General features: G+C 39.1%; 1 protein-coding gene across 2 annotated transcripts in view; it reads right to left on the bottom strand.

Moving 5' to 3' along the window:
• Positions 1–23,199, bottom strand: part of Hacl (2-hydroxyacyl-CoA lyase) — a 182,099-nt gene that overhangs the window by 25,522 nt on the left and 133,378 nt on the right. Inside the window, exon 14 of one of the 2 annotated variants that reach the window (XR_016547389.1) lies at positions 6,682–6,836. Coding sequence is in view for 1 of the 2 variants with exons in the window: in XM_090381322.1 (XP_090237448.1) it covers positions 6,678–6,836 (159 nt within the window). In the remaining variant the exon portion in view is untranslated. Of the gene's footprint in view, positions 1–6,677; positions 6,837–23,199 lie in introns of both variants that reach the window. The other variant, XM_090381322.1, reaches the window with a different exon arrangement.

Below are 23,199 nucleotides of genomic sequence, written 5' to 3'. Positions count from 1 at the left end.
GCAAGAGTGCCACCAACCAGTAACAAATGACCAAATAAGTAGAAAAAAAAAAAAAAAAAGGAAGTATGTTGTGGGTGATCAGCAGTAGACTGCATATGGAACTTTAAATTATGAAAGCTAGTATTCATACTAAGAGAAACACTAGAGGCAGCACTTAACTTGTCTAGTCACTTCATCATACATTTGGTTTGAAATAGTACTTAAAAGAACTTTGTTTTTAAATTAAGCTTATGATAGAAAAATAAAAGTGTATTTCCTAGTCAAAGTCCAAACACTGTTACTTATCATACAGATTCTGTAACAGTATATTTAACCAGTAGCATATGCATCTGGCGCCTCCGTAGCCAGGTGGGAAGGAGCAGCAGTGCGTAGCACACGCTTCTTGATTAGACCAGGGTTGAGCCCGTCACCACCAAATACGGAGGATGCGGAAAGGTCGGGGAATGACCACCGCATATCACGGAGCAATATGGCTTTGTTGCTAATGCTCCTAAAAACCAAATAACACAAAACAAACAAGCACATGTATCTCTGAGAGTACACAAAGCTTTATCAAATGCACACTGGAATACAAATAACTTTATTGAAAAATTAACTACTACTGTATTCTCTGGACCATAAGGTGCACTTTCTACCGAGTCCAAAGGTATAATTATGGTCCAAAATACATTATTATGCCTTATAGCCAAAAAATATACTATGAGCATGCTGTGCAGTGATCAAACTACCATAAAGCAAGGCCTGTTGGTTTGTTATTACTGTTAAAGAGCATGGTGGAATATTTGTGAATCACCTGCGTGGGGGACAGAATTTGCAGTTTCACTTCTGATTCAGTAATACAAGAACAGTATTTATATATACTTATTGAGGTATTTAAAGCCTTGAATGGATTGAGTAATCTGAACATTAATGATATTCTTTCACTTGCTGAGATTACACATTATCATTAGCATTAGTAGAGGCATATGATGCAAGAAAGCAAGCTTATGCAGCATCAGCTTAAAAAAAAAAAAAAAAAACCACTCCCATTTCACCCCTAGTTCATTCCAAGTACCTGTCCAGCTCAGCCTTAAATTTATTTAGGCTATCAACTTCCACAACAAAGGATGGGAGTCTGTTCCACCAACCAACCACCCGCTGGCTAAAGGCAAACTTCCGCACATCTATCCTACATCAGTCTTTATTCAATTAGAATTTATGCCCTCTCAGGTGATTATTCTGAGCAAGAGGAAGAAATCCATCAGCACTGAGCATGTTCAAACCATTCAAGGCTTTATACACCTCAATCAGATCACCTCGCAGATGCCTAGTCTCCAGACACTGTAATTTGCAAAACTTAAGCCTTTCTTCGTAAGAGCACCCCTTTGTTCCATTCCCTAATCTTGTTGCCCTTCTCTGTACTCGTTCCAGCATCCCTACATCCTTCTTGAAATGAGGCCTCCAGACCTGTATACAGTACTCAAGGCGTGGCCTGACCATTGCCTTATACAAGGGGATAATCACCTCCTTATACCTGCTAGAAAAATTCCTGTATATCACTGACAAAACACTATGAGCTACTCTTGCAGACTGTCTGCACTGCTCAATAAACTTCATATCTGACTGCACAATAACCCCCAGGTCCTTTTTGTTCTCTACCACTGTCAGTGTGTGGGGGCGCCGCCGTAGCCAGGTGGGAAGGAGCAGCAGTGCGTAGCACACGCTTCTTGATTAGACCGGGGTTCGAGCCCGTCCACCAAATACGGAGGATGCGGAAAGGTCAGGGAATGACTACTGCATATCCCGGAGCAATATGGCCTTAGTTGCTAATGCTCCTAAAAAAAAAAAAAAAAAAAATACTGTCAGTGTAGTACCACAGAGTTGATACGTCACTCTAGGGTTGCTGCTTCCCTTATGTAGTACTTTACATTTGTCAATGTTAAACTTCATTTGCCACCTCTCAGCCCATCTGCTCAACTTTTCTAGATCCTGTTGCAGCAGTGAAAAATCAGATCAAGTGTCCTTAACAACCCTGCCAACCTTCGTATTGTCTGCAAACTTGGACATTAAGCTTGATATACCATCATCAATATCATTTATAAATACAGAAAACAACAATGGACCCAATACTGAACTATGAGGGACTCCACTAATAACATTAGTACACGATGAGCAGTGTCCATTGATGTCTTCTCCCACTCAACCATCCCTTTATCCATAGCAGCAATTTGCCTCCAATGCCACACTGCTCCAATTTGTGCAGCAGTCTTCCATGTGCAAGAGTATCAAAAGCCTTTCCAAGATCCAAATATATAGGATATCAAAGTTATTCCCTGCATCCAGTTCCTTTGTGACCACATCATAGTATCCAATCAAATTGGTCAGGCAAGACTTTCCCTTAAGAAAACCATGCTGTGTCTGAGCTATAACTGAAGTCTTGTCTAGATGATCCTGCAGTGTTTCTTTAACCAGTGCCTCCATTAATTTTCTTGGACAAGAAGTTAAACTAACAGGTCTATAATTACTTGTGTTACCCTTCGATCCTCCTTTCTGAATTGGGGTCAGATTTGCACATCTCCAGTCCATGGGTACCTCCTCCTCTGAGTCGAAAGAAACTCTCATAATTATGGCTAAGGATTTGCTTACTTCCTTTCCTGCCTCCTTTAATATAACTTGATAGATCTCGTCCACCCCGGATGCCTTTTTTATGTTTATCTTCAACAATTTCTCCTCCACTTTCCTTTCAGTTATTACAAAATCATCCAGCACACTGCCTGAGTTTACTTCACCTCTGGCATTCCCCTTCCTAAATAACTCCTCATGTGTGAATGTAGATGCAAAATACTCATTTAATTTGTTAGCCACCCGAGCAGGATCCTCAACTGCTGAACCATCAATATCCAGTGGACCAATCTGATTCATCCCTTTCCTTCTAGAGTTTACACAGGTAAAGAACTCTTTGCTGTTTTTCTTTGCATCCTTTGACAAATATTTCTGATAATCTGTCTTTGCCTGCCTAATCTCCTTTGTGACTTTGTTACAGACCAGCATATATCTATCATAGGGTTCCATGTCACCCATTAATTTATACGTATCCCATGCATTTTTCTTCTCTGCCACATGTCTCATTAGTTCATCTGACATCCATTTAGGCCTAACCTTGAACAATATTTCTTAGTTGGTATGTAAAGCCTAGTAGCTTCCAAGATAAATTCTTTGAATTCTTCCCATTTTGAATTTGCTGTTGGTAACATCATCAGTTGGTCCCACCGAATAGAATTTAAATACTGTCTCAGACCATCGTAGTCAACTTTATGAAAGCAAAAACCCTTCTCTTTACCCCTGATGGTAGTTACCTCTTTCAGTAAATCCTACATGATGAGCACACTGATCATTGCCACCTAGTGGTTCCTTTATCGGCAGATTCTTAATGCATGAAGAATCACTACTGATAATCAGATCAAGAGTATTACTCCCTCTCGTTGCCTCCCGAACATGCTGATGTAGAAAACAATCATCCAATAAATCCACAAAAGCCTTGCTAGTGTGTGAGTGACCAACCCACAAATTCCAGTCAATATCTGGGAAATTAAAATCCCCCATTATAAGACTCTCTGATTTAATGGCCCACTCTATTTCCCTGTACAGTTCCTTATTATACTTATCAGAGTCATTAGGCCTATAACACACTCCTACTCTCAATTTTGATCTCCCAATGCTTATGTCATACCAAACTGACTGGACACTGCACTGTCCAGTGATGTCGACTGGCTTCACGTCCTTGGATTTTATGTGTTTCTTAACTAATAGTATAACCCCTCCTCCCTTCCTATCTTGTCTGCCCTTCCTGTACACATCGTACTCCCCAAATTCCAATTCTGCATTCCTTATATCTGTGTGACACCACGTCTCTGACATCCCAACAATATCTGCCTTTGATGTTTTGAGCAATACCTCAAATTCATTTACCAAACTCTTAGCATTGGTGTACATGCAAGTATACATGCACCTGTTCCTATTCTTTGCTACCCTAACACAACCCATGTGTTTACTTGTACCGCAGTCTCTGAAATATCCTGTATCTTGTTTTACAGGCTGCAGCTCATTCCAATATAAGCAGTGCAAGAATCACTTTCACCTCTGCCAGTGGCTACTGTTAATCTATAAGTCCTTGTATCTCCCCAAGCTAGCAGTTTTCCAACCCACCTAATACTGCCTCGATAGCATCAGCAAATATTTTTGCACCCTTTCTATTTAAGTGTATCCCATCCCTGAAGAAGCAATCTCTCCTGTTAACAAGCACAGACCACATTGAGAAAAATTGTACCCCATGAGCACAATCTCTCCAGGGCCGAATTGACAAGGCTATCATCATATACTCCCTCCTATCGTGTCTGGGCCAGATTGCACTCACTTTCAAATTTAACCCTAACTTGCAACTTCTTTTCAACATTGACCTATACTTGCTAAGTAAATCTGCAGATCTCCTTCTTTAATATCTTTAGTGCCAACAAGTACAACGATATCACCTTTTGTGCCCTGAAAAGATGATATCTGCTCTACAACGTCATCAACTTTTGCAGACATATCCTGGTCCTATTCCACCTATCCTTTTTACATAGCATGTTCCTGGTTTCCCTGACAATAGAGTCACCAACAACTACTAGTTCCTGTGGGACCAGCGCATTCTGCCTTGGGGGTTGCCGCTGTGTTGCGTGATGATCAAGTGCAAGCTCTGGTGTTGATGTGGGCAGCTGAGAGCTTGATGGGCCCCTCAATTTAGATCCTTTGAGGGCATCCACCCTATCCTTCAAGCTCTCATATAGGCCCATAACAACGCTGAGTTGTCGCTTCATTTCCTCACACTTCTTATATGGCACGCGCACAAAAAGACATTCCCCTTGGCAATATCATGTCCAGTACCTGATTTTTCCACAAACATCAAGCAAGCAGTGCATTTTAAAAGGCTGTGATTCAGAGGGCAACTGCCCCCCCTCGTTTTTTTTGCACCACACACACAAAGACATCTGTCAGCACATTACACTGGGTATTTAGATTCATCCAACTAGCACACTCATTTTCAGTCCTTCAGTGTCCAACCAGTGTGTTATTTACACCACAGCATTTACTGTTGACAATGATCAGTGGCCAGGAGAGGATATCTTTTGGTTGTCAGCTGTACATCTGAGTGTGTGGCACTTCTCCATTCAGTATATTGTTCATGCATTCCCCATATTGTACTGCAACATCATCTGTTACAGAGTTTGGTTTGGTTTTTATGACACATGGGCGACTAAGGCCATGATGCACCAAGTCCACTATTGCAGAGTGATCTGCTGTTCAGCCGATCACTCTGCAGCAACGTGCTGCACTCTTTGCCTACCACAAACATCCAGCTTGCATAATCCTTTACCGTTCTGTTGGCAGGAGGTGGTTTGATACGTTTGACACCATTCTTGTCAGTTGCTCACAGTCCACCACAGTGGTCTGTGGGCAACTGACAAGATGTGCCCTTTCTGATATGGAAGCAACTGATGCACGAGCTTCCACAATCATGCTGTTTTGAAACCTTGTATTATCTTCATAATGTTCCATAACTGTTGATCAGGGTGATCAACAGTTATGGAACATTTGACTTTGACTTTCATGACCAGATGCAAATTACCACTGATCTAGTATATGAAGTTGTTTGGCTTTTTATATTGCAAACTATATGGCAGAGTTCATTATGGATGGAGTGGTCACATTTCAGTGATCATTAATTTTATATATATATTCAAGAACTCATACATATATAGACTGAAAGGACAGAATTCATGGGATACCTTGTTCCTGGGCAACACGACGCTGTCACCCCTCTCGCTAGAGGACAAACCCACCGCTTGGCAGGTATATAGGTACACTGCATTCATGTAGACAGTAATTCAATGTCAGTATGGATGAATGTCGTGAGTTAACCGACTTTGAAAAAGGGATGATAGTGGGTGTCCGATGCATGGGTCACTCTATTGCGAAGGTGGTACAGCAATTGCACTATCCCCGTTCGAAAGTATTATGAGTGTATCGGGAATACGCCATTTCCGAAATAACATCCCATCGCAGACGGGGGGAGAAAAGTGGTGGATGAACATGGTTGTCGACATCTGTCTCGCACTGTTTTAGCCAACTGGAGAGCGACAGTGGCACAAATTATCACCGACTTCAATGAGGGAGGTGCCAGAAACGTCTCCACCAAGACCATCATGTGATCATTAGCCTGATAATTTATAATCACCCTAAGCATTTTTCTTCTCTTCCACTAGTCCCGTCAGTTCATCCATTTAGATCTATACCTTGAATATCCCCTAGCTGGTATAAAATCTTAATAGCTTCTATAATTACTTCCCTGAATGCTTCTCAATTAAAATTTTCAGTGGTTAGTTACATCATCAGCTGGTCCCATTGTAAAGAATTTAAAAACTGCTTAAACCATTGTTTAAGCAGTCATCTTTACAAAAGTAAAACCCCTTCCTTTTATACTCTGCAATAGGTATGTTACTGTAAAAGCCTGAAATCCAGTAAATCCTAAGATTTACCAATTTGCACTGATAAAATCCACAAATTCTGACTTTTTTAACCTGTATTTATAATATAAAATTACACACTAATTAAAATTTAGCAAAAATTTATCACAAAAAAAAAAATAAATAAAAACTCACCTACATATGGTTTCTAATTCCATTCCAGAAAAACCAAAAGCACTATCTCCTAGGACACATATCACTCGTTTATCTGGAGCATTATCTTCACACCACAGAGCTGCAGCAATTGCAGAACCTAATCCAATTCCCATTGTTCCAAAAGTGCCAGCATCAAGCCTATGTAAGAAATTAAAGATAACAGTATTGTTTTAATATAATGTCAAAACTGTAAACTATTCTCAAATCTAACCTTAAATGATTCTTACATTAAAACCCTTGTTCACTAGTATACTAAATTTTTTTAGAGGAAACTATTATTCAGGATTAAAATGTAGAGTATTTCTTAGTATTAGTATTAGTATTAGTAACGGCCGTATGGTGCAAGAAAGCCTATGGCTTATGCTGCACCAGCCAAAAAAAAAAAAAAAAAAAAAATCCGAACAAAACAATGATAAAAACAAAAATTAAATAAATAAATAATAATAATTAATAAATAAATAAAAATAATAAAATGAAATTAAAAATTAAATAAAAAGGAAATTAATCCTATCATCCTTTGCGCTTCCCTTACCCGAAAGTACTATCCAGATGACCTTTGAATTTCCCCAAACTGTCGGCCTCTACCACCCATGAAGGCAACTTATTCCAGTAATTTATAACTCGCTGGCTAAAATAAAACTTCCTGCAGTCCAATCTAAACATTTCCCCGCGTAACTTGAATTTATGTCCCCTAGTTCTAGCATCATTTATAATCTTGAAAATTTTGTCCTCATTCATTTTACTGATGCCTCTCAGAGCCTTAAACACCTCAATCAAATCTCCTCTAAGGTGTCTAGTTTCCAAACTCTGCAACCCACATATTCGAAGTCTTTCTTCATAAGGACGCCCTTTTGCCGATCTCACCAGGCGAGTTACCCTTCTTTGCACCCTTTCAAGAAGCTCGATGTCTTTCTTTAGGTGCGGTCTCCATACTTGAACACAGTATTCCAAGTGTGGTCTAACATAGGCCTTATATAATGGGATTATCACGTCCCTATCTCTACTTGCAAAAGTTCGATAGATCATCGATAGGACACCATGGGCCTTCCTTGCAACCTGTTTACAATGCTCAGAGAATTTCATGTCTGACCGTATCGTAACACCCAAGTCCCTTTCCTCCAGTACTGGGTTTAGTTGAACTCCACCAAGTGAATAAGTTATTTTGGGATTACTGTTTCCCAGGTGTAATACCTTACACTTTGTTGGATTAAAGCACAGCTGCCATTTTTCTGACCATTCTTGAAGTCTATCTAGGTCTCTCTGAAGAAGCTCAGCTTGACAGTGATCATTAACTACTCTACCAATTTTAACATCATCTGCAAATTTAGACATCACGCCCTCTATCCCTTCATCAATGTCGTTTATGAAAATTAAAAACAACAGTGGTCCTAATACTGATCCTTGGGGAACCCCACTTCTTACATCAACCCAATCTGAGGAATAGCCATTTATCACAACCCTCTGCCTCCTGCCCTGAAGCCATCCTTCTATCCATCTAAGGATTTTCCCAGTGATTCCAACCTGTTCCAGCTTATAAAGCAACCGCTCATGTGGGACTGAGTCAAAAGCTTTGCTGAAATCTAAATAAACAATGTCGAAATTATTCCCTAAATCCAACTCGTGAGTGACCCTTTCGAAATAGCGAACCAGATTTGTTAAACATGATTTTCCCTTTACAAAACCATGCTGAGTATCCTTGAGAATTTCAATTCTATCCAAATGATCCTGAATTCCACCCTTGATCAATGCCTCCATGATTTTCCCTACTACTGAAGTCAGACTGACAGGTCGATAATTTCCAACTTCACTTTTAGAGCCACCCTTATGTATGGGAGATACATTTGCACTTTTCCAATCCAAGGGAATCTCCCCAGAGTCTAGTGATGCTCGCATAACCAGCCTCAGTGGTTCAATGCACTCGCTTGCCGCCTCTCTCAAGATTATAGGGTATATTCCATCAACTCCAGGAGCCTTACTAGTCTGTAGGCTCGAAAGTTTTTTCATTAAATAATCTTGGGAAATTTCAATATCATTAATTACATATTTTTTAACTTCGCTCCCACAATTTCCCATTGCCACAAAAGGCTTTTCATTTGTAAATATCGATGCAAAATAACTGTTGAGTTCATCTGCAACGGCAGCTGGTGTATTTATTACTATCCCCTTTCCCTTACGTAAAGGTCCGATCTGGTTTGTCCTGCTCTTCTTGGCATTTATATATGTGAAGAATTCTTTATCCCCCCTCTTTGCTCTGTTTGCTAGTGATTTCTCATAAACTGCCTTTGCCTGTCGAACCTTTTCTGTGGCTCTATTACACACCACCTTGTAGCTGTTATAGGCTTCAGTACTTTTTATTGCTCTGTAACGTTTCCATGCCACCTTTTTCTGCTCAAGTAATGTGGCAACTTCACTATTCATCCAACTTGGAACCCTTCTCGTGGAGTATTTTTTTAATGGTATATACGCATTCAAGGCATCTGTGATTAATGTTTTAAAAGCGTACCACAGTTCAATTGTATTCATTCTCTGCGCGATATCTACCCAGTTAATAGAGGCCATGTAGTACCTTAAGGCATCGTAATTTCCTTTTCTGAAATTAAAACCCATTCCTTTGCCTTTTACTTCTGCTACCTCTCTCGTCATCATCCACCGTAGAACTCCGTGATCACTTCCTGCTACTGGTTCCTCTACTGTCAGCCCTGTTATGTCATCTGATTCATGTGTGATGATGAGGTCTAGGATATTCTTTTCTCTAGTACTTTCCCTGACATGTTGATACAAATAACAGTCATCTAGTTGATTTAAAAATTTTGTTCCCCCTGTCGAGTTTCCTTCCCATTTACTCCAATCAATTAGAGGCAAATTGAAATCACCCATAATAAGGCATTGACGCTTACTTGCCCATTCCATTTGCATGTAGAGGCTTTTGTCATAGTCTTCACAATCACCTGGTCTGTAGATTACGCCTACTCGCATTGTACCTTTGTTTCCAACTATCTCACACCATACAGACTCTATACTAGCATGTGAAATGTCTGAATCTGGGAAAGCTATCGTCGCACTCAGGCTGCTTCTGATAAGAAGCATTACCCCACCACCCCTTCTATCTACTCTATCCTTCCTAAATACATTATACAAGCCGTACTGAAACTCATCATCCCCAATTTCCGGGTGGCACCACGTCTCCGTAAGCCCTATTAGGTGTGATAAGGTTTCCAAAATGGTCATAACTTAAACATCTCTGTGTTAATTTACATTTACCTGCTAGGTGGTAATAAGAATAATATCTGGTGAATCATCTGATAACTCAGCAGGCAATCATTTGATGATTTATTGATGCATCACTTTGAGTGGTGCATGGTTAAAAATTTTTTTTTCTCATCACGACAAAAAAAGTGTAAGCTGTTGAGATTTATTTCATGTCAGCATTAACAATTTGTACACTCATTTCATAATGCTTAACCTGCGTGTTTTTTTTTTTTTTTTTTTGTGATGATCCTTGACCAGATGGCAATGTTTTATTGTCAGTAGTGTTTAAACGTAGGATCTATTCTAGTTTGGTGAAGGGAAAGGCCAATAGGAGAAAATTCGGCAGTTGTATGACAAAGCAGAAGGTTAGAAGCCAGATTGTGAGTCATCAGCTGGACTGAGTGGGAGGAAAAGCTACATCTACAGTACTGAATCATCTCACTATGATGCAGAAGTTAAGAGTTTTGTTAAAGTGCCTATCCTGGGAAGCAATGGTTTAATATCACTGGGTATTTCATGAACTACTTGTAACAAACTTCCTCATTCATTTCACAAATATAAGTGGTCTCAGTTCCCATCTCAGTGATGTCCATTTCCATCTGCAGTCTGCCAAGCCCACTTACTTTTTCTTACAGAATCCCAATTATCATTTGCCTCAACCACTGCTTAGATGAGTAGTGTTTGAGCAAATAATTAGGCGAAGAGAAAATAATTATAACTGAGTTCAATTGTCCTAATTATTTGCTGCACAATTCCTTTTGTTTTACAGGTGGTATGTGTGTGTATACGTCTGCCCTGACGTTCCCTGTCAGACACTTTCTAATCTCCTCTTTTCAATCTTCTCCAGCTTAAAATCTCCCTATTTCACTCTGTCAAATTCATTTGCTGCCTATATTATTCAGCCAGTCACTTGGAACACTTGATTTCCTTTCTTTGAAAAACTTGATTTTCTCCAGTCTAACTATTCTAACAGAGAGGTAAATTATCCTTGGCAATTTTAATGTTCACAACTCAAGCTGGCTTCCATTTTCTAGTCACACAGACCCTGCAATGTTGAGATGCTGAGGCTTTTGCAATTACAAATGACCTCACACAGGTTTTTCATTTACCAAACAGAATACCAGACAACTAACTAACACTTAATCTTTTTCTCATGAACAACCTATCCAAGTATGTGGTCGAGGTTGAGTGATCCCTCTAGACTCCTCAAATCACAAATTGGTGATGGTCTCTTCTCCAATGGAGCCATTCTCTTGTGGCATTGTCTGCCATATGTTATTTGGCATCTTAAAAATGCAAAATGGGATGATCTGCAAGATTTCTATTGTTCTCTTCCTTGGTTGGATTACTGTTTGATATCTTCTAATGTCAATTTTTGCTCAGTTCATGTCAGTGAAATTATTCTTGTAAGGATGAAACTCTTCATTCCACATTCCATCTTAAAATCTCATCCTCTATCTAAAGCTTGGTTTTCCAATAAGTTTGCTAAGGCTTATTGTTCAAGATAAGAATGTTGCATGTCGTAATTGGCTTGCATCCAAATTTCCAGGTTAATTTTTTTCCTACACTAAAGCTTGCAACGATTGTAAAGCATCTGATTAATCAGTTCAAACTAGATTTTGAACAGGCTAAGAAGAGAAGAGAAAATTTTTTTCTTGTCCAAATGGTAGTCAGGCATGCTGGTCTCTTACCAAAGCTATTAGCCACAACTTTTGCCCATCTATACTCTCACCTCTCTTAAAACCTGATGGCTATATTGCCTCCTCAGCTAAAGATAAAGCCAACTTAACAGCATCCTAATTTTATTCTAACTTTTGTATTGAATACCTTGGTAAACCACCTCCTACCATTCCCAGTGCACTGCACTCAGTGCTTCCTATGTCCTTTGTCAAAAGGATGTCAGAAGAATCTTGATGCCAAGAAAGCTCCAAATCTTGATGGGATTTCTCTATTTGTTCTCAAAATCTGTGCTCTTGAGCCTGCTACTGTTCTGTTTTGCCTTTTTACTCTTTTTAATTCATCTGGTGTTTTTCCTTCTGTCTGGAAATTTGCTCACATCCAGCCAGTTCCTAAAAAAGGGAGAAAAATTCCTTCCATCCAGCTATCATCCCATTGCACTTATCTCTACCCTTTCCAAAGAAATGGAGAAATCCATTAATCACCAACTCCTAAATTATCTCAAAACCTTCCATGTGATCAATGTTCACCAATATGAATAATGTCTGTCAATCCACTGGTGATATACTAGATTGTGTAGCTCATTTTTTTAAAAATTCAACAGAAAGTCCAGGTGAAACTCAAGTGTTCTCTTGACATTTCTAAGGTTTTTGATCATGTTTAGCATAAAGGTCATATTAACAAGCTTCCATCTTACGGACTGCTGACTGTTTTTTGCAATTGGGCATCCAGTTTTCTTTGTGGCCACTAGTTGGGTGATGGTAGATAGCGGTCTGTCTTCTAACTTCATCAAGGTTTAGTTCTTTCTGTCACTGTTTTCATGTTGTCTATTACTGACCTGCTTCCAACGACTGGAAATCCTATTCATAGTTTTGTTGATGAAAACACATTACAATCTGCCTTCCAATTTGAAAACCCTTTCCCTGCACAACACAGCTTCAACTTCTTGAATATCATCACCACCAAGTCTTTAAATGCTAATCTCCACCTAATTCTCCAATGAAGAAGAGATAATTCAGTTAATTTCAATCGTTCTAAAACTAAGTCATGTCTTATATCTTGCAAAAAGGAGTCTACTGCTCCTGTGCTTATATTTGATGACACTTAGATTTCTAGACAAGATCACATATCTCTATTAAGGATTACTCTGACTTCTAATCCCTCTTGGCATAAGCACATCACAAATATTGCTTGCTCTGTGTCTAAAAAACTGGGTTCTCCTTCTCTCTTGGCATTACTTTTCTTCTAAACAAATACTCACTCTGTATAATATCTCAAATCTGTCCCACCATGTAATATTGTTCCCACACCTGGAGTGGTACCCCAAAACATCTCTCAGGCTTCTAGTCTCTATTGAAAAGAGGGCCATCAAGTTATGATCCATCTCTTACAAAGTCGTGCAACTCTGTATCACCGATGTACTGTTTCTACTGCATGCCTTTTCTATAAACAGATCCATGGAAACTATGCTTCTGAATTGGTTTCTATAATTCTCCCTCTCTCTTCCAAACCAGTTCAAGCACATGCTGCAATCTGTCAACATTCATTTACTGTTCAACTTTGAACTTAAAGAACCAACTTTTCTGATTCCTCACATATTCCTTTGACTATCATTTTCTGTTCAAACCTTCACACATATTTCCTGAAATTAACAATCTACAAAAATTGAAGTCTAATATCAACAGATATCTTCTTTCATCTTCTCAACCTTTAACCCACACATGGTACTATGTACACAAAATCTAAGGAAGTGCAGTCGGTTGACATGGGTGGACAGTGCAATGTTCAGTCAGTTTAGTGTGACAAAATCACTGGGAAAGCAAAATTAAGAGTAAGGTTGTGTTACAGGCCTAATGACTCTGATGAGTATAATGAACAACTGTACAGAGAAATAGAGTGAGCCAGTAAATCAGATAGTCTTATAATGGGGGATTTTAATTTCCCAGATATTTACTACAACTTGTGGTTGGTCACTCACACACTAGCAAGCATTGACATTGTATAAAAATGGGAATCCTGTTGTCTCAAAACTTTATTAGACATGTTGAACAGACAACTTATGTGATTGAGATCCACTAATAATTAGCGGATCTCGATCACATAAGTTGTCTGTCCAACATGCACTAGCAAGGCTATTGTGGATTTTGGATGATTGCTTTCTACAGCAGCATGTTCGGGAGACAACTAAGGGGAGTGATACTCTTGATCTGATTATCAGTAGTGATTTTTCATGCATTAAGAATCTGCAAATAAAGGAACCACTAGGTGGCAGTGATCACAGTGTGCTCATCATGTGGGATTTACTGAAAATGGTAACTACCATCAGGCGTAAAGGGAAGGGGTTTTGCTTTCGTAAAGATGACTAGGGTAGTCTGAGACAGTTTTTAAATTCTATACAGTGCGACCAACTGATGATGTTACCAACAGCAAATTCTAAATGGGAAGCATTCACAGAATTAATCTTGGAAGAAACTAGGCTTTTCATACAAACTATTTTTTTTTTTCTTTTTACGTAAAAAATTAATTTTTTCAAAAGTTTTTACTTTTAAATTTATCATATTCCTAGCATAAAGAAAAAACAGCAAAGAGTTCTTTACCTATGTAAACTCTAGAAGGAAAGGGATGAATCAGATTGGTCCACTGGATATTGATGGTTCAACTGTTGAGGATCCTGCTCAGGTGGCTAACAAACTAAATGAGAATTTTGCATTTACATTCACACATGAGGAGGTATTCAGGGAGGAGAATGCCAGAGGTGTATAAAACTCTGGCATTGAGCTAAATGATTTTGTAATAACTGAGAACAAAGTGGAGGAGAAATTGTTGAAGATAAACATAAGAAAGGCACCTGGGGTGGATGGGATCTATCCAGTTATATTAAAGAAGGTAGCAAAGGAAGTAAACAACCCATTAACTATAATTATGAGAGCTTCCTTGGACTCAGGGGAGGTACCCATGGACTGGAGATGTGCAAATGTGACCCAATTCACAAAGGAGGATCAAAGGGCGACAAGTAATTACAGACCTGTTAGTTTAACTCCTGTTCCCAGGAAATTAATGGAGGCACTGGTTAAATAAGCATTGCAGGATCATCTAGACAAAATTGTAATTACAGTTCAGAGTTAGGGCATGTTAAGGGGAAGTCTTGTCTGACTGATTTGATTGGATACTATGATGTGGTCATAAAGGAACTAGATGGAAAAAATAATATTGATAATCATATACTTGGATTTCAAGAAAGCTTTTGATGCTGTTGCATTTGAAAGACTACTGTACAAATTGGAGCAGTATGGCATTAAGGGCAAGTTACTGCTATGGATAAAGGGATGGTTGAGTGGGAGAAGACAAAGTAGTAATCAATGGACGCTGCTCTTCATGGACTAATGTTATTAGTGAAGTCCTCCAGGGTTCAGTATTTGGCCCATTGTTGTTTTCTATATTTAACAATGATATTGATGAACTTATATCAGGCTTAATGTCCAAGTTTGTAGATGATACGAGGTTGGCAGGGTTGTTAATGACACTAATGACTAGACAACTGCAACAGGATCTAGAAAAGCTGAGCAGTTGGGCTGAGAGGTGGCAACTGAAGTTTAATATTGACAAATGTAAAGTACTGCATATGAGTAGCAGTAATCTCAGAGTTACGTACAATCTGTGTGGTACTACTACATTCAGAGTGGTAGAGAATGAAAAGGACCTGGAGGTAATTGTGCAATCAGATATGAAGTTTTCTGAGCAGTGCAGACGGTCTGCAAGAGTAGCTAATGGTGTCTTGTCAATGATATACAGGAATTTTTCTAGCAGGGATAGGGAGGTGATTATCCCCTTGTATAAGGCAATGGTCAAGCCACACCTTGAGTACTGTATACAGGTCTGGAGGTCTCATTTTAAGAAGGATGTAGAGCTGCTGGAATGAGTACAGAGAAGGGCAACGAGATTAGTGAATGAAACAAATTGTTGCTCTTACGAATAACGGCTTAAGTTTTGCAAATTACAGTGTCTGGAGAATAGGCACTTGCGACGTGATGATTGAGGTGTATGAGGCCTTGATTAGTTTGAGCAAGCTCTATGTTGATGGGATTCTTCCTCTTGCCCAGATTAATTGCTAGAGGGGACAAACTGAAATTGAGGAAAAACAGTTCTTTTATAAAGCGTTTAGGGCTGAAGCCTCAAGCTATGGAAAAGTCTAGACTATGTATAAGTATAGTACGAAAGCATCAATAATACATAGCCAAATCTGAATTAACAGAATGTTAGAAACGGCATCGTTTTAAGTTATATCTGATATTGTGAATACCTTCACAACGAGTTGCCATGATATTGCACTACTTCGAATAAGTAACGCCTCACCTGAGGAAAAGACTAATGTTATTTATTCTCAGATGGATACCAACCACCCAGACGGCACCATTGTGAAATATGGTATGGGATAAAGTTCTCTGTTATCCTCATTCTATCCCTGTTGGACTTAGAAAAGAGATTAAGATGTAGGAAGGTGAGAGTAGGAGAGGTAGAGGAAGGGAATGCCGTAGAAGGAAGAAAGGGACAGTTGCTCCTTCATCTCACACTCAAAGCTCATATATTCCTCGAATAGGCAACACTTCCCCAGTAGAGAAGATTGTTATTACCTATTCGAGGAAACTCAGTGACCATCAGGCCCCCCCCCCCAGACGGCATCGTTTCAGGGCTATTTGGCCCTTCTTCGGTGGGTGGGTACCCGAGTCATGCAATGATGCCAAAACAGTTATGAAGTATAACTCCACAATATGAGAGATGCCTGATGGTGTATGACGTGTTTAGACTATAAAGCGTTTAGGGCTGAAGCCTCAAGCTATGGAAAAGTCCAGACTATGTATAAGTATAGTGCAAAAACATCAATAATATATAGCCAAAACAGAATTAAAGAATGTTAGCAAAACGACATCGTTTTAAGTTATATCTGATATTGTGAATACCTTCACAACAAGTTGCCATGATATTGCACTACTTCAAATAAGTAACGCTTCACAAATGAAGACTAATGTTACTTATTCTCAGAGGGCACCACCCAGATGGCATCGTTTCAGGGCTATTTGCCCTTCTTATAAACACATCATACACCATCAGGCATCTCTCATATTGTGGAGTTATACTTCATAACCGTTTTGCCATTACTGCATCACTCGGGTACCTACCCACCCACCGAAGAAAGGCCAAATAGCCCTGAAACGGTGCCATCTGGGTGGTGGTATCCATCTGAGAATAAGTAACATTAGTCTTCTCTTCAGGTGAAGCGTTACTTATTCGAAGTAGTGCAATATCATGCAACTCGTTGTGAAGGTATTCACAATATCAGATATAACTTAAAACGATGCCGTTTTGCTAACATTCTGTTAATTCAGATTTGGCTATGTATTATTGATGCTTTCTCACTATACTTATACATAGGAAAAACAGTTGTAAAATAGATGTGTGCAAATTTCCCTTTAGCCAGTAGGTGATTGCTAGCTGGAACAAACTTGCACTGTCGTTGTAGAAGTTGACAGTTTAAATAAATTCAAGGCAGAACTAGAAAAACATTTGGAGCAAATTTTAAGAAGGATGTAGAGCTGCAGGAATTAGTACAGAGAAGTGGGAAGGGTTTTTTTTTTTTTTTTTTTTTTTTTTTGCTGATACTTTTAAGCTTACTTTCTTGCATCATATACCTGTACTAATGCTAATTAGCATTAGTAGTAGTAGCACTTGATGCAAGAAAGCAAGTGTAGGAGCTTATGCAGCATCAGCCAAAAAAAAAAAAAAAAAAAAAATCACACCATACCCTCCAAATGCCTGTCCAGTTCCTCCTTAAATTTATTTAACCTATCAACTTCCACAACGACAGATGGAAGTTTGTTCCAGCAATTAACCACCCGCTGGCTAAAGGCAAATTTCCGCACATCTATTCTACATCTATCCTTTCTTAATTTGAACTTATGTCCCCGTAGGTTCGTATTCTGAACAAGTGGGAGGATCCCATCAGAATTCAGCGTGCTCAACCCATTCAAGGCCTTATAGACCTCAATCAGATCACCGCGCAGGTGCCTAGTCTCCAGCCACTGCAATTTGCAGAACTTAAGCCTCTCTTGGTAAGAGGATCCCTTCATTCCCCTCACCAATCGTGTTGCTCTTCTCTGTACACGCTCAAGCAAATCTACATCCGTCCTAAAATGAGGCCTCCAGACCTGTACGCAGTACTCAAGGCGTGGCCTGACCATTGCCTTATACAGAGGGACAATCACCTCCTTTTCCCTGCTAGCAAAATTCCTATATATCATTGACAAAACCCCATGACCTGCCCCAGCAGCCTGTCTACATTGCTCAGAAAACTTCATATCTGACTGCACAATTACTCCCAGGTCTTTTTCATTTTCTACCACCTTAAGTGTAGTACCACACAGTTGGTACGTTTCTCTGGGGTTACTTCTACCCATATGCAGTACTTTGCATTTGTCAAGGTTAAACTTCAGTTGCCACTTCTTAGCCCATCTGCCCAAATTATCTAGATCCTGTTGCAGTAGCACACTGCCATTACTGTCATTAACAACCCTGCCAACCTTCGTGTCATCTGCAAACTTCGACATTAAGCCTGATATACCTTCATCAATATCATTGATAAATATACAAAACAACAGTGGACCCAACACCGAACCCTGTGGGACTCCACTAATAACATTAGTCCACGAAGAGCAGCACCCATTGATTACCACCCTCTGTCTTCTCCCACTTAACCATCCTTTTATCCATTGTAGCAACTTACCCTTAATACCATTCTGCTCCAATTTGTACAGTAGTCTTCCATGCGCAACAGTGTCAAAAGCTTTCCTGAAATCCAAGTATATGATATCAAAATTATTTTTTGCATCCAGTTCCTTTGTGACCACATCATAATAACCAATCAAATTTGTCAGACAAGACTTTCCCTTAACAAACCCATGCTGTGTCTGAATTATTGCTGCAGTCTTGTCTAGATGATCCTGCAATGCATCTTTAACCAGTGACTCCATTATTTTACCCGGAACAGAAGTTAAACTAACTGGTCTGTAATTACTCGTGTCACCCTTCGAACCTCCTTTGTGAATTGGGGATACATTTGCACATCTCCAGTCCGTGGGAACCTCCCCTGAATCCAAGGATGCTCTCATAATTATGGCTAAGGGTTTGCTTAGTTGCTTTGCCGCCTCCTTTAATATAACTGGATAGATCCCATCCGCCCCAGGTGCCTTTCTTATGTTTAACTTCAACAATTTTTCCTCCACTTTGCTCTCAGTTATTACAAAATCATTAAGCACACTGCTACAATTTGATAACCTTCTTCCATTTTCAAACTGTAATGATTCCTCACGTGTGAATGTAGATGCAAAATACTCATTCAGTTTGTTTGCTATCTGAGCAGGATCATCAACAGTCGAACCATCGATGTCAAGTGGACCAATCATATTCAGCCCCTTCCTTTTAGAGTTTATATAAGTAAAGAAATCCTTGCTGTTTTTCTTAGCATCTTTTGCCAAAGATTTCTCGTAATCCGCCTTTGCCTGCCGAACCTCCTTTGTGACCTGATTACAGACTAGCTTATATCTGCTACAGGCTTCTGCGTCGCCTGATAATTTATATGCATCCCATGCATTTTTCTTCTCTGACACGAGTCTCATTAGTTCATTTGATAACCATTTAGGCCTAAACCTTGAACAATATTTCTTCATCGGTATGAAAAGTCTAGTAGCTTTCACGATTAATTCCTTGAATGCTTCCCACTTAGAATTTACTGTTTGTAACATCGTCAGTTGATCCCACTGTACAGAATTTAAAAACTGTCTGAGACCACTGTACTCCCCTTTACGGAAGCAAAAACCCTTTCCTTTACCCCTGACGGTAGTTACCTCTTTGAGTAAATCCCACTTCAGCACACTCTGATCACTGCCACCTAGTGGTTCCTTTATCTGCAAATTCTTAATACACGAATGATCACTGCTGATAACCAGATCAAGAGTATTACTTTCTCTGGTTGCCTCTCGAACATGCTGCTGCAGAAAACAATCATCCAATAAATCCACAAAAGTCTGACTAGTGTGTGAGTGACCAACCCACAAGTTCCAGTCAATATCTGGGAAGTTAAAATCCCCCATTATAAGACATTCTGATTTACTGACCCACTCTATTTCTCTGTACAATTGTTCATTGTACTCATTCGAGTCATTAGGCCTATAACACACTCCTACTCTTATTTTTGCTTTCGCAGTGCTTATGTCACACCAAACTGACTCAACAGTGCACTGTCCATCTATATCAACTGGATGCACTTCTTTTGATTTTATGTTTTTCTTAATTAACAGCATAACACCTCCTCCCTTTCTGTCCTGTCTATCCTTTCTGTACACATTGTACTCCCCAAATTCCAGTTCTGCATTCCTTATATCTTTGTGACACCACGTCTCTGCTATCCCAACAATATCCGCCTTTGATGTCTTGACCAACACTTCAAATTCATCAAATTTATTTACTATACTTCTAGCATTGGTATACATGCAAGCATACATGCTCCTATGCCTATTCCTTGTTACCCTAACACATCCCATATACCCAACTATTCCAGGATGACTGCCATCCGTCCCTGAAACCCCCAACACCCCTCGCTCCAGGTCGCTTCTTATTCTAATAGAAGTTGTGCAAGAATCACCTTCACCTCTGCCTGCGGTTACTGTTAAACTATTAGTCTTTGTATCCCCCCAAGCTAGCAGTTTTCCGACCCACCTAACACTGCCTCGATAGCATCAGCAAATATTCTTGCACCCTTTCTATTTAAGTGTATCCCATCCCTGTAGAAGCAGTCTCTCCTGTTAACAAGTACAGTCCAGGCTGAAAAAAATTCTACCCCTTGAGCCTTGCACAATCTTTCCAGGGCCGAATTGATCGACAAGGCTCTCATCATATACTCCCTCCTATCGTGTCTGGGCAGAATTGCAGACACTTTCAAATGCAACCCTAATTCTCGGCTTTTTTTCAACAGTGACCTGTACTTGTTGAGTAATTCTGCCGGTCTCCTACTCTTAATATCATTAGTGCCAAGGTGTACAACTATATCACGTTTTGTGCCCTTGAAAGATGATATTCGCTCTACAACGTCATCACACTTTGCCCCTGGCAGACATACCCTGGTCCTGTTCCACCTATCCTTTTTACATAGCATGTTCCCCATTTCCCTGACAATAGAGTCACCAACAACTAATTAGCATTGGCATTAGTAGAGGCATATGATGCAAGAAATCAAGCTTATACAGCATCAGCGAAAAAAAAAAAAAAAAAAGAAAAGAAAAGAAAACCTTCCCATAGCCATATGGTGCAAGGAAGCCTGAGGCTTTTGCTGCAAACAGCCAAAAAAAAAAAAAAAAAAAAATTCTGAGTTACCCTCAGAGAGAGAGAGAGAGAGAGAGAGAGAGAGAGAGAGAGAGAGAGAGAGAGAGAGAGAGAGAGAGAGAGAGAGAGAGAGAGAGAGAGAGAGAAAACTAGAGTCAGAAGTAGAAGGGAATCACCAAGAAAGAGAAGAATGATGATATCCAGCTCAGGACCCTGGGTGTGCCAAGCCCAAGCTCACCAGATGTGAGCCAGCCCCTGGTTGTGCCAAGCCCAAACTCACCAGATGTGAACCAGCCCATGGGTGTAATTTAAGCTGTCAACTTCTACAATGACAGATGGAAGTTTGTTCCAGCAATCAACCACTTGCTGGCTAAAGGCAAATTTCTGCACATCTATTCTACAACTGTGTTTCGTCAATTCGAATTTATGACCCCTCAGACGATTAATCTGGGCAAGAGGAAGAATCCCATCAGCATTGAGCATGCTCAATGCCATTCAAAACCTTATACACTTCTATCAGATCACCTCACAGGTGCCTAGTCTCCAGACACTGTAATTTGCACGCTTCTAATGCTAATTGTTTCTTGAGATGGAAGCAAAATTTGAGAGCAGCGTACTGTTCTTTGCATGTCACATCTACTGTTACACATGCAAAACTGAACAGTCACACCATACTTACTGAACTCTGTAGTTGCTATGTGATGCAACTTGGTTTGGTTTTAAATTCCACAGCTCAGCTAGAAATAGAAAGCAGTACAGTTGTTCATGAAAAATTATGATCCTTCTTTAGTGAACTGCTCTTGTATTTTTAGGTGAGATTAAAGGCGGCATTCCTCAACATTCTGAAAATTACAGAAGATGGAATTGATGCTCTCAAATACAGGTGACAGTGAACATGGTAGCATTTAATTCTCTCCTCCTCACTTTTTTTTTTTTTTTTTTTTTTTTTTTAACAAAACAGGCAACTTTCTTAATTTTTTTGCCTATGCATTTCCTTAGTTTAATTTTCTTTCTTTCATTCTCAATTTTTATTCTTAGATTCTGTTCTTAATTTTTTGCCTGTATTAACGCTTGTAAGTAAATACAATCATATAAAAATTAGATTTATTTTCACCCCTTACATAACTGCACACATATACAAAAATATATGTATGTAAATTAAAAAAAATCATTAAAAATGCTAAATATGGCATCATGGCTGTAGTCCTCCGAAGATGACAAGTTACGATGACTTATTTTTATTGATTAGCTATTAATATGATTTTTACCTTTATAATTTTGACCAAGATTGCTTATTTATTTCTAAAAATTTTCCATCTGCTCCATATTAATGAAAGAACTGTTAATTTATTTGATTTGTATTTTACTTTTATATTATTGTAAAAAGTGTGATCAAAAAGGTCCAGTGAATATTACAAAAAAATTAATTTTATTCAATAATAAATGTTCATTGTTAATATTCTACAATATTAATGTAGTTCCTTTTGGAACCACACACTTCGTACATTGTGCCTGTCACTGATCAAAATATTTTTGGAAGTCTTTTATGGATGCATTTATGCAGTCTGTCACGTTTGATTAGATTTGGTGAATCAACTCAAACTGTTTTCCGTTTTTTTTGACTGAATGGTACCAAAAAAAATAAGGTGGTTACAGCACAGCAGAAATGTTCTTGTTAACAGTGACACCTCATGGAATGAATTCTGATAGCACCATCCTGTCAAAAAATGCAGTCAACATAACTTTCAAATATGATTTTAATTGTTGTACCTTCCTTAGCCTTGATGGTGACAACATTTCCATTGGAAGCTTTGAATCTTGGTCTTTGGGTTATATCAGTACACCGAAGGCTGATCACCTATTATAATTTTCATTAAAAATGCAGCTTAATGCATTTTTAATGAAATGCAAATTAATGCAGCTTAATGCATTATTCAGCTTAAAAATGCTGAATAATACAGCTTTCCTGAATAACACAAATGAAATAAGGACATGATACTATCTCTGATCTTGAGTAAGAATGCACAGGACAAACTTGAAACTCACCTCGTGCCCAAATCCTCAGTCAAAATGGCCAGAAACAAATCAAACCAAATGAAAGTGACATCTCCTCATCAATTTCTCAAATGGTCAGAGTGAATCCAATCAAATGATGATGTGGATTACACCGATGTTTTGATTTTTTTGGAATGTTGATGGGTGG

The sequence above is a fragment of the Mastigoproctus giganteus genome, chromosome 1 (assembly GCF_048544385.1).
Source record: "Mastigoproctus giganteus isolate SK-2022 chromosome 1, ASM4854438v1, whole genome shotgun sequence".
Classification (NCBI taxonomy): Eukaryota; Metazoa; Arthropoda; class Arachnida; order Uropygi; family Thelyphonidae; genus Mastigoproctus; species Mastigoproctus giganteus.
Note: the sequence above shows the minus strand (reverse complement) of the source record. Positions and strands in the feature narration are given on the sequence as shown.